General features: G+C 40.0%; 1 protein-coding gene across 1 annotated transcript; it reads left to right on the forward strand.

Moving 5' to 3' along the window:
• Window positions 1-2,214: 2,214 nt before the first annotated feature.
• LOC126817108 (chitin deacetylase 7) lies at window positions 2,215-5,758 on the forward strand. The gene has a single exon (XM_050543920.2). The coding sequence runs from the start codon at window positions 2,493-2,495 to the stop codon at window positions 3,825-3,827; it is 1,335 nt and encodes a 444-aa protein (XP_050399877.1). The 5' UTR covers window positions 2,215-2,492; the 3' UTR covers window positions 3,828-5,758.
• Window positions 5,759-12,776: the final 7,018 nt, after the last annotated feature.

The following is a 12,776-nucleotide window of genomic DNA, read 5'->3' on the forward strand; positions in this document are numbered from 1 at the left end:
TCCTCCAGTTTCCTCCCACTGCTAAAGACCCCTACGCGCAAGTGAATTATTGAAATAAAATTAAACCATATGTTAGTCCCGAAATGACCCAGTTTGTGTCGAGTGGACGTTAAACCCCATTCCGCTCTCTCTCCCTTGTATTGTATTGTTTGAGAATCCGAGAATAGTATTATGTCACATTTGTTCGATATAACAAGAATGGCTAAGAATCCGAGTAGGGGCTAAGTGACAAGAACTTACAAAATAAAATGATATAAAATTTAATACGGTTTAATGTCCTACTGTTCTGCTCCTATTCTGGGCTAATTTTAAAAGACGGGCATACGCCATACAGTGTGCTATAAGGGAAATTTTGCCCGGACAGTGGCACTACGGCCTACTCTTATATCGAATTCCAACTGTCAAGGGATCTTTTACGTACACGCCAATGTATACACGGGACCCCGGTTGTTCGCTCCACCCGAACGACTAGACATTATGGCAAGGACAGGGATCCCCGCCCCCCTCGCCATGCACCCACCCACTGATATTGTTTTCTCTGTGCTCTCACGTGATCTTGTTTTTCATGAATCCTAGAGGAGCCCTGTTACCTGCAGAAGCGTCTTGTCCTATGGACACGATACGGAAGACATCAATAAACTTGAACCATTTCTCGGATCCTGTAAGTAAAAGATATTTTAAAATAGGAAAATAGGCATGGGTATTCTTTGGTGAACCTCTCATTTTAATAATCGACATCTGCTTAAAATTTAGCAGCGATTTGTACTCGAACCCAGTAGTGATATCTACCCACTATCTTTCGGCTACAGCAGCCCAGGTTCAAAACCTCTCTCCAGTTAGTTTAATTTCCCTCCAGGTAGCTAAACTTCTCTCTAGCCACCACCCCCACTCCTTAGCTAAACCTCCTTCCAGGTAGCTAAATGTCCTCTCAGGTAGCTAAACTTCTTCCAGTTAGCCAAACTTCCCTCCAGTTAGCCACACTTCCTTCGTTCCAGAAGGCTAAACGTCCGTCTAGCTAGCTAAACTTTTCTCTAGCCAGCTAAACTTACCTCCGGTTAGCTAAAGGTCCCTCTAGTTAATTAAACTTCAGTCCAGTTAGCTAAACTTCACGCCAACCCCCCCGGTTAATTAAACTCATCCCCAGTTAGCTAAACGTCCCTGTGGTTAGCTAAACGTGCTTCAAGTTAATTAAACTTCAGTCCAGCTAGACAAACTTCCCATCAACCAGCCCCCCCCCCCCCCCGGTTAGCTAAACTCATCCCCGGTTAGCTAAGCTTCCCTCCAGTCAGCCCCCCCCCACCCGTTATTTCTTCCTCCCAATTAGTTAAACTTCATTCTAATTAGCTATTAAACGTCCCTCCAGTTAGCTAAACCTCCCTCCAGTTAGCTAAACTTCCCTTCAGCTAGCTAAACGTCCCTCCAGTCAGCTAAACTTCCCATCCGTCCAGTTAGCTAAATGTCCCTTCAGCTAGCGAAACGTCCCTCCAGTCAGTTAAACTTCCCATCCATCCAGTTAGCTAAATGTCCCTTCAGCTAGCGAAACGTCCCTCCAGACAGCTAAACTTCCCATCCATCCAGTTAGCTAAATGTCGCTCCACTTTGGAAACACCCGTTACCACTTCCACTATTGGAAAGTCGGTCACCAGGATATGTACTCATTCGACTCTGTTTTTAATTCCCATTGTTTCCAAGTTCACAAATCTTCTATAATGTCTAGCTAATAATTTGTGGAAACTACCGGTCTATTGTCCGTCGAATTACAAAAAGACAAAACACTGGAACAATATCATGTCTTCATCCCTTTCATGTTGACGTCAAAACATAATTACTTCTTTGTTACCACGTAGTAAAACAATGAAACCGAAGGTCAGCACAATAAAAGAACAAAGCGATTAAGATCTTTCCTGACAATGACCCTGCGCAGATTACAACAAGTATGGGGAAATAAAAACACAAAGTTTAAATTGTCTGTCTTTTGGGGTTGGACGTTGAGAAAATCGTTAAGTCAAGTCTAATTTCTCGACTTGGATCATGTTTAACGAGTGGTATAAGCGAGTAAAACTCAACAGGCCCTCGTCGCCACAACTTAACGTGGATTTTAAAACAGGACGTGCCATAATGTACCAAATTCGTCTTAAATATGACTTGCGTTTGTCTTTTCTATTTAAGAAACAAGTGTGAACTTTGACACGGCTATTAGTACGAGACATTTTGTTGGTAGTCAGACCTCACGTTTAGCGTATCACAAAACGTAGATGTAGAAAGTTCGGCAAACCTCGCTTTATACTTAGGTAAATACACGCCACAACCGAGATAGGTATTCCTGCGCAGTTCGCTTATTGACGGTATATTTAAATTCCTTATAACGAGAGGCGGTTCAGTAGTTGAAATTCGCACACAACAGAAACACCCCTCGTCGTTGGAGAATATAGGGTGTACTAGCAGTGTTTATTAGAACAATAGTTTGAAATATTTTATGTTGTGTTTTAATCATGAACTGGTTATTATTGACTTTATTTGTGTGTTTTGTTGTTGGAATAGCCGTTGCGCAGAAAAAAAGCGACATCGAAAACCGATGTACGCCTTCTAATTGTAAACTACCAAAATGTCGCTGCCCTGGACACAGTATACCCGGGGGTTACAAACCGGAAGAGATCCCACAGATGGTCATTATTACGTTTGACGATGCTGTGAATTGGGAGAACTGGGGCTACTATTCTCGTTTATTTCCTCCTGATGGAAGCAGGGCTAACCCTAATGGATGTCCGATCGGAATGACGCTTTTCGTGTCCCACAACTTCACCGATTATTGTATGATCAAGAAGATCCACGCGCGGGGGAATGAAATAGCCGATCACAGCGTTTCCCACAGATTACCCCACGCATGGTGGGCGGAAGCTACCGATGAGGATCTTTCTGAGGAGATTTTAACGCAGAGACAGAATTTAGCGGACCTTGCTGAGATCCCTATGGAGGATTTAAAGGGCTGGAGAAGTCCTTTCTTACAACCAACAGGTGACACCATGTTTAATATTTTATACAAAAATAATTTTACATATGATGCCACGATGACATACCCTTTCCCGAGGAACGTTTATTCCCCGGTAATGTGGCCCTTCACCCTGGACTATTCTTATACCCTCGTGTGTAACATCGACCCCTGCCCTAAAAAAGCTTATCCTGGATTCTGGATTTTACCCGTGGTTGTGATGATGGACTATCGCGAGCATCTACCCTGTGCTTATGTGGATTTCTGTAAAAACGCACCAAGAAATCAGGACGAAGCTTTTCAACTTCTTTGGAAAAATTTCTTGAGGAATTACCGGACGAATCGGGCTCCATTGTACATCAATCTTCATTCTCTGTGGTTAAATGTCGATTTTAATCTGGATGCTTTGGATGACTTCATACAACGGCTGGTGACGATGGATGACGTGTACATAACAACTGTCAGTAAGGCGTTAGAATGGGTCCAGAATCCAGTACCATTGTCGCAAATCAAAGACTTCGAACCCTGGAAATGTGATTTCAAACCCAACCAAGAAGATGATGCATTCTGTTCGTTCACTTATAAACCGCGAACAACTCGTCCTCCGAACAAGCCGACCACCACCACGACCCAACGACCCAATTACGTCAACCAAGGCGGCGGAGACAATCGGAATGATCTAGGGATACCCCCAAAGGGTGGTAAAGGGAATGGACGAGGTAGCAACGACCCTAGAAACAGGAGACCCTGGTTTCTTAAGAACGACTCACCAAGAATACCCACGTCTCTTAACACATTGTTGTTTGTTTTGTGTCTCGCCGCCAAACAACTTTTATGATTTATTTCAAATGGAGATAAAATCCTTAAAAAAAAACAACTTTAAATTTATTTTTCAACACAAACTGTGAAAATATTTGGACACCACGCAAGTAGATCGGAATCCCAGAATAATCGAAATTAAAGAAAATAAATAAAAAAAAGATCTCGCTTCTTTAAGAAACTTTGAAGTGTATGTTAGGGATATTAAAAGTCGCGAAGCGGTGCACGTGTGTCAACATGGCGGTGACAGAAGTGATTTTTTAAGCGGTTGACATTTTAGCTAAGAACGTTGACGTCTGTATAATAACTGTGTTTAACTCTCTCTGTTGACCAAACAATCTCGTATGCTTTGATATTTTTCTTTTACGTAATAAAACTATTCGTTATTTTATCACTTGGAGAAAAACATCTTCTCTCTATATATATATCTTAGAAATAAAAGATGTATTATGTAAGATTTAGATAAAGAGCTGGCCTTTCTTGCTATAATAGCTCTAAAAAAAATAGATAATGTCGTCAACAAGCGACAATAATTGAAGATACATTATGTAATATTTAGATATAGAGCTGGTCGTGCTTACTATAAAAGTTTCAAAGAAAGATAATGAAAAATAAATATATTAAAAATTTCATTCAAATTACTTTATTCTGAGCGAAGTTATGACTCTTTGAATAAGAGCGTCATCTCAATTTTGCTTCTTCCTTTGTTACGATAGTAAACAAAGTCTCGATTATCCATTTTTAAATTAAATTATTAAAATGGCGATTTGATACTTGTCATGTTAATAAATATCTAAGTAATAATTTATATAAAATTTGAGGCCAGAAGAAAGATCTGGAATAAAAAGATTTATATGTTACATAATGCATCTTTAATATGATTATTCGTTATTTTATCTCGGGGAAAAGGAATACGAAACAAGTTGGGGAAAAATTGTCTTCTACCAGTAAATTCTAAAAAATATTGTTACAAAATTTTGAAACGATATACTCTCGGTTTTTTGGTTTTTTAAAATATTATCAGAAGTAATTTTAATTTGTCGATATGATTATAACCAATCGTTATTTTATCACAGGGAGAAAACAAGAAAAATATATTTTGGGAAAACGATTGCTTAAATTATTATTTTTCTTATGTTAGTAAATACTAAAGTAAAAATGTTACAAATGATTTGCGTTTTATTCAATCTGATTAAAACACAGATCCTATTTCGTTACGTTTTTTATAGTTCAAAATTTCGTTTTACTTGTTACTACACTAGGATCTGGAATAGTTATTATATAACCCGCGTTCTGGATGATGATGTGAGGGATTAGCCAATGAAACGATCTGTTACGACGAGTTTTGGGCGTGAGGTGCACGGAACTGTGGATAACCCACGAGAAACATCAACGCTGATAGGTTAACCGAATGACTGACGTCATAGGTCAAAAGCCACTCGTATGACCTCTGACGCGACCCTCCACTACAACCGGTCAGAAATATAGATCTGTATTTTAATCAGGTTGTGTTTTATTGTGTTATGTTTATTTTGATTTTGAATTCCTATATTAGTTTTAATTTGTCGTATGTCGTAACAGTCGTATGTTGTATACAATATGGTAAACAAACAAAAAATTGTGTGAAATATTTCTCGGGAAAAGAAAATAAAATAAAATTATTGCTACAACTAATATCTATTATTTCTCAAACAAGTTGTCAAGATTGATCTAGATCGCCCGAAGGTAAAGCATTTGATTGTGCGTAAAAAATTGTTTTGGGATGGCGATAAGGGGCGGGAGGTACTAAAAAGGGGAAAATGTATGGCCAAAACGGGAAACAAAAAAGATTGTTGGTGATAAATGGCTGGGTATGGTGCCTTTAATATAGATGAATTATTTATTGTAAGTTTACTCAATTTATGTAAATAAATAGGTTAATATATTAAAAATAAAATAAATTATATTTTTGTTTTTGTTGGTAAATTTCGTCCTTGTCCTGGTGAATCCGGTACAATTTTTCACTTGTATAACAGACTGAGACGGATTACGATGGTGCGCAACTTCCGGTTTCTACGTCAGCGTCGCTGATACATGGATGAGCAAGATCCTGGAATTAATTTCTTGTCACGGCTATATTTCATTATTCTAGTCGAGTTGTTAGAAGTTTAGGTTTGTTTAATATCTAGCCCGGTGGGGTGGATGGGGGCGGGGGGTGTCTTTGGTAGAAGAACATGGGTAAAGCATGCAGCATCCGAGGACGTCTCCTATGTCACGGTCTAAGGACGTCTCTCGTGTCACGGTCTGAGAACATCTCCGGTTTCACGGTCTGATGACGTCTCCTGTGTCACGGTCTGAGGACATCTCCTTTGTCGCGGTCCTTTGACGTCTCCCGTGTCACGGTCTGAGGACGTCTCCTGTATCGCAGTCTGAGAACGTCTCCTGTATCGCAGTCTGAGAACGTCTCCTGTGTCGCGGTCTGAGGACCTCTCGTGTCCTGTATCGCAGCCCAAGGAGGTCTCCAGTCTTGTTAAAAAAATAATAGATCTAAATCTCGTGGTGCTAGAATGATTCACGGTCAAATCGGAGTCCAGCTCTCTGTTTCTTTTTTTCTCTTCCTCTGAACAGCTCGTTTGTCACCGGAAACAACCAGGGCGGTAACTAGCTCAGAGCAACGGGGGGGGGGGGACTGGAAGTGTTATCAGCAGTGTTGTAAAATTGACGGACAATGTATATCTATGGTCGATAATTATTTCATAGGGGGGCAGAACGTTTTGCCCCCCCCCCCCCTCCGCCCAGTTACGGGCCTGGAAACAACCATCCATGGCTGCAACCTGACGAAGCTTGCTGGAACCCACGCCGTTGTTCTCAGTAAGTACATAATAAATACAACATCAAATCGACATTTTTACTAATTGTATTGGTTTCCTGCGCATTTCGAAGGTGGTTAATTCCTGCCAGATTGTGCCTGTTTATCTTGGTTAGTGCTTGCTAACAGCTAAGGCCAGCTCTATTTGTCACGAGATGCAAACTAATCCTAACCCTAACCCTGGACCCAGCCCCAATGCCTACGCTAACCCTAACCTACAGTCTCGCCAACAATCACGTGCCCTAACCTTGGCGCAATTTTTTTGGTCTCATTTTTAATTGTTTTGGGTCTGATTTTCTTTTTTTGTTGTGTTTTTTTATTTATTTATTTTTTTTTTTTCAACGTCTGTCTTATCGCCGTAACAACCAGACGAGAAAATAGACAAAATATTAATGTTTACGTTATCGAATTGTGAAAAATTGTCAAAATGTCACAGAACTGGGACTTTATTTGTTTGCTTTTTGTAAATATGTTAAAGTTCATTGTACAAAGTTAATACGCTGTACGGTCACAGATGCGTCTTACACTCTGGTATTGTCAGACAAAAATTGTTTAAAATATATCCTATTTCATCTGTTTTTTGGTAAAAGTCCATTGTTCTAAATCCCGTTGTTGTACCAGTTTATCAGAGATATGACCGTTTTATCAGATACTTTGAAATTTTCAAAAAAAATTGAAGCCATATTTGGTTAGTTTTATGTTTTAAATCCCTCGAATATAATGTATCGTATATCCGTGAAATATTCTAAAAGTTTGAGTCGGGCTGTTTACATAATATTAATCACGTCTGAGTCTCGTAAAAATATGAGAATGTAAAATTTTTGTGAACGAAATATTTGAATGGGGAATAATTACTAAGTGATACCGACTTTCTTCAAATATTTGTTTACTTAGAGAAAAATGTGAAATTGTAAATTATTTTTTAGAATTTAGAAACCATGTAGTTGTTTTTAATGAAACGTCTATGTAGAATCTATTTTCAAACGACGAGCAACTGTTGAAGAAAATCGAAACAAATGAAATGAAATGAAATGAAATGAAATGGGGTTTAACGTCCTACTTTTCTGCTCCTATACTGGGCTAATGAAGACGGGCATACGCCATACAGTGTGCTATGAGGGAAATTTTGCCCGGGCAGCGGCGCATTCCATTGTATACACGGGACCTCGGTTTTTCCTCTCATCCGAAGAACTAGACAGCTGTCCTTGTCAGGCCCTCCGTCCTGCATCACTGACAAGGGGAAACCACGTCGGAAAATCAAGATGAACTTTCTCGGCCAATGCGAAACAAATGATCGAGTTGTTACCAGAAATGTCAGTATAAATAAAACACAGATACTATTTCATTTCGGAGGGTTGGATGGCAGAATGTTTAGCGCGTGGGCGTTGTATCATAAGGTCTGTCATTGAGTCAAATGGTTTCGATTCCCCGATTGTACGTAACAAGGAGTAAGGTTGCCTGTTCAACCTCGTGGGTATGACAGGCGACCCTACTCTTTGCACATAGCTTAACATATAATAAACCAATTTCCATTGAAAAAAGGGTGAAACTTTAACGCATAATTATTTGATTTGATAAGACCCAACTGCTACCGAAATTTCTGTTCATTTAAAATGGCTGTCGAGCCCGAATCAGAACACGCACGTGATTTCACGTCATCTCGAAAATACAGATAAACTGTTCAGTAAGATAAGATAAAGATTTCAGTGTTCCACTCTTCACTATTTGTAACATAATTACGTATTTCCATGCAAATGTGGTGATGTGTGTTGAAAATTTTGCAATTGTACCTAATTTAACTTGCACAAAGCCTCGAATAGTGTAACAATTGTAGCCGTAAATAAGACAATTATCACAGCTACAAATATTGCAGTTATATTCGAATAGCAACGTCTTGGGCCACTGACAAGGGGGTAACCGCGCCGAAAAATCACGGGGGGGGGAACTTTCTCGGTCAAAACCTGGATCGAATCGGGACCTGTAGGTTATTGAGGAATCGCCCAGTCACTGAATCATCGTGGCCCCTTTTATCAGTAGAGAGAGAGAGAGAGAGAGAGAGAGAGAGTTTAACGTCCACTCGACACAAACTAGGTCATTTCGGGACTAACGTATGGTTTAATTTTATTTCAATAAACCCACGAGGTTGGACAGGCGACCCTACTCCTTGTCACGCACAACCGGGGAATCGAAACCACGCCAATTGACTCAGTGACAGACTTTATGATACAGCACGCACACGCTAACCATTCAGCCATCCAACCCCCTTTAAACAGTGGATATAGCGGGGACTGGACATGATAGTTAAATTGTTTTACCACAGGAAGAATGTGACGGTTATAATTGAAGTAGAGTTATTAGCCCTGTCATTGTTTGATCGAAGGTGTTTACTAGCATACCGTCATGGCGTGGATTCCTCCACTTTAAAGGGAGATTATCACTCACAACAAGAAAATAACAGTATCCGATTATGCAGATTACCCTATTCGAACGGTTTAAAGGGAAATTATTACTAGCATAGAGCCATTACCACCTTAAAGGGAGATTTGCACTCACAACAAGAAAATGAATGTAACTAATTTTGCAGGTTTCCCTATTTGAACGGCGTAAGGCAGTCTTACGGGGGGGGGGGGCAGTATAATACAGAAAATACGGTGTAGTATTATACAATATTGTACAATATGGTTTCGATTCCCCGGTTGTACGTGACAAGTCGTAGAGTCGCCTGTCCAACCTCGCGGGTTTTCTACGGGTCCCCCGGTTTCCTCCCACTGCTAATAACCCCAACGAGCAAGGAAATAGTTGAAATAAAATTGAACAATATGTTAGTCCCGAGACAATCTGGTTAAAACACAGATCCTATTTCGTTTCGTTTTTATAGTTCAAATTTTGTTTTTACTTGTCTTTACTACATGTAGTGTAGGCCATCGAAAGTATAAAAAAAACGAAACAAAATATAGATCTATTTTAACCAGATTGGTCCCGAGATGACTTTGTGTGTGTCTTACTTTTATTTAATTTTAGAATACCCGGTTTCCTCCCGCTGTTAAAGACCCCTACGCAATTGAACAATATGTTAGTCCCGGGATGACTTTGTGTGAGTCTTACTTTCATTTAATTTTAGAACACCCCATATCACCTCTTAGTTATCTGTCGAGTTTACATAGCTGTATTGCACGGTTTATTTATGAGGTTAACGAGAGAGAGAGAGAGAGATGGGGTTTAACGTCCACTCGACACAGACTAGGTCATTTCGGGACTAACATATGGTTTAATTTTATTTCAATAATTCGCACGCGCGTAGGGGTCTTTAGCAGTGGGAGGAAACCGGAGGACCCGGAGAAAACCCCCGAGCTTGGAAGGCAACCCTACTCCTTGTCACGTACAACTGGGGATTCGAAACCACGCCAGTTGACTCAATGGTAGACCTTATGATACAGCACGCACGTGCTAACCATTCGGCCACCAACCCCGCCATGATGTTAACAGAATAGTAATGGCGTCATATGACAAGAATGGCGGGTTGTTGTCGGTAGACAAACACGGTTAAACTAAACACCCATGTCTCCAGTTAATCTAAATCAAATAATCCCATGTTCATTAATTGTTTAATAATCCCTTTAATCCCAATCTATATTTATTCATCACCTGTTTTAATAGGGAAATGTTTCTAGTTGATGTTTGTATTATGGTACAATGGTAATCTGTTAACTATGTGAACTGCAAGGAATGACATGGAATGGAATGAAATGAAATGGAAGAGAGGGAGAGGAGGGTTTAACGTCCACTCGACACAAACTAGGTCGTTTTGGGACTAACATATGGTTCGATTTTATTTCAAAAAATCGCTTGCATGCGCATAGGGGTCTTTAGTACTCTTTAGCAGTGGGAGGAAACTGGAAGACGCGGAGAAAACCCACGAGGTTGGACAGGCTATCCTCCTCCTTGTCACGTACAACCGGGGAATCGAAATGAAATGAGGTTTAACGTCCTACTGTTCTGTTCCGACTGGGCTAATAAAGAGACGGGTTACGCCATAGTACAATGTGCTATGAGGGAAGTAGTTGGAATTCGGGGGAAAAGTACGCGAAAATGCCGCTGTGTGGACAATATCCCCACCCCTTTATAGGTGTGTGTGTGTGTGTGTAGGGGGGGGGGGGGCGATGGCTGAATGGTCAGCGCGCGCTACATCATAAAGTCTGTCGTTAACTGGCGTGGTTTCGATTCCCCGGTTGTACGTGACAAGGAGTAGGGTCGCCTTTCCAACCTCGTAGGTTTTCTCCGGGTTCCTCCCACTGCTAAAGGCCCCTATGCGCAAGCGGATTATTGAAATAAATTGAACCATATGTTAGTCCCGAAATGACCTAGTCTGTGTCGAGTGGACGTTAAACCCCATTTCTCTCTCTCTCGTTAACAACATAAATGAAACATATGTTAGTCCCGAAATGACCTAGTTTGTGTCGAGTGGACGTTAAACCCCATCTCTCTCTCTCTCTCTCTCTCTCTCTCTCTCTCTCTCCCTCTCTCTCTCCTCTTTAAGAATTGTACACGTAAACATATAAATGAACTTAGGCCTGCGCGTAGGGGTCTTTAGCAGTGGAAGGACCCGGAGAAAACCCACGAGGTTGGACAGGCGACCCTATTCCTTGGTACGTTCAACCGGGGAATCGAAACCCCGCCAGTTGGCTCAATGACAGACCGTATGATACAGCACGCACGTGCTAACCATTTGGCCATCCAAATGTAAAAGAAAGGATCTTTTATGGTAAAGAGTATAGTGTATACCATGGGCAGCACATCGAAGTTCCCTGACCTTTGATAATCGAAATAAAAAAAGGGACAATGTACAGTCATTCGGATGTCCGGGCAAAATATCCCTCATAGCACACCTCATGGCGTTTGTCCATTTCCATTAGTCTGGTCGGTGCAAAAATTTAAGACGTTAAACCCATTCCATTACATTTTACATTTTAAACATACATTATGGGAGATTAGATAATGAGCTGGCAGTTCTCACTATAATAGTTAAAAACTATTATTTTAAACATACATTATGGGAGATTAGATTAAGAGCTGGCAGTTCCCACTATAATAGTTAAAAACTATTATTTTAAACATACATTATGGGAGATTAGATTAAGAGCTGGCAGTTCTCACTATAATAGTTAAAAACTATTATTTTAAACATACATTATAGGAGATTAGATAAAGAGTTGGCAATTCTCACTGTAATAGTTAAAAACTATTATGTTAAACATACATTATGGGAGATTAGATAAAGAGTTGGCAATTCTCACTGTAATAGTTAATAACTAGATAATGTAAAGGCAATTTGCTGAAAATTTCAGTCAAATTGATCCACTCTGAACCGAGATTTTTACGATTGAATTTTCGGCCTCGTCTCGATCATCATTACTAAAGTCGATACGATAAAAAAACATAGTCTCGATTATGTATCGCATGAATAAATCATGAATGAAAGTTGGGCAGCAAATGGGATTCTAATCCAGTAAATATCGCAGGCTAGCGTTGAAATCGAGAGTTGATTATGGTCTGGATAAGTTAATTAATGTCTAATAAATAATTTAGAAAACATTTCAGGCCTTACGAAAGACCTGCGATAGGCAGATTTAGCTTGTGCATAATGTATGTTTAAATCTCTGTAGCCACGATTGTCATTGTCATTGTCCATTATCCATTTTTGGGTTTAATCTTCAACGGACGTTGAACAGCAAATCGGATTCAAATCCAAAGAAAATCGGACACACAAGATGGCCAGGTCTAAAGAAAGGCCTGCAATAGACAGATTTACCTCTTGCATAATGTATGTTTAAACGAAATTAACTCTTAGTTATCGTAGCTTCTGTGAATTTATAGAAACCCACACTTCAATATTGATCGTTGTCCAGAGTTGCATTCGTCCATTTAAAAAGATCTATGATGAGGTCGAATTGTGGTAAGTTTTGCGGTCCACGAGTTCTAACATTATAGTGTTTTATATTTTAAACGATGAAGAAGTTATTTATCTGCTTCGTGTTTTGTGTGGTATGCGAAGGTTTCCCGTATCCTGCGAATTTGGAATGTTATGCTTCTAATAATTGTACGCTACCCAAATGTCGATGT

This window comes from Patella vulgata, chromosome 4 (assembly GCF_932274485.2).
Source record: "Patella vulgata chromosome 4, xgPatVulg1.2, whole genome shotgun sequence".
Lineage (NCBI taxonomy): Eukaryota > Metazoa > Mollusca > Gastropoda > Patellidae > Patella > Patella vulgata.

Excerpts from the sequence above, each read along its gene's own strand:
- LOC126817108 (XM_050543920.2), top strand. The coding sequence starts at position 2,493 with ATGAACTGGTTATTATTGACTTTATTTGTGTGTTTTGTTGTTGGAATA.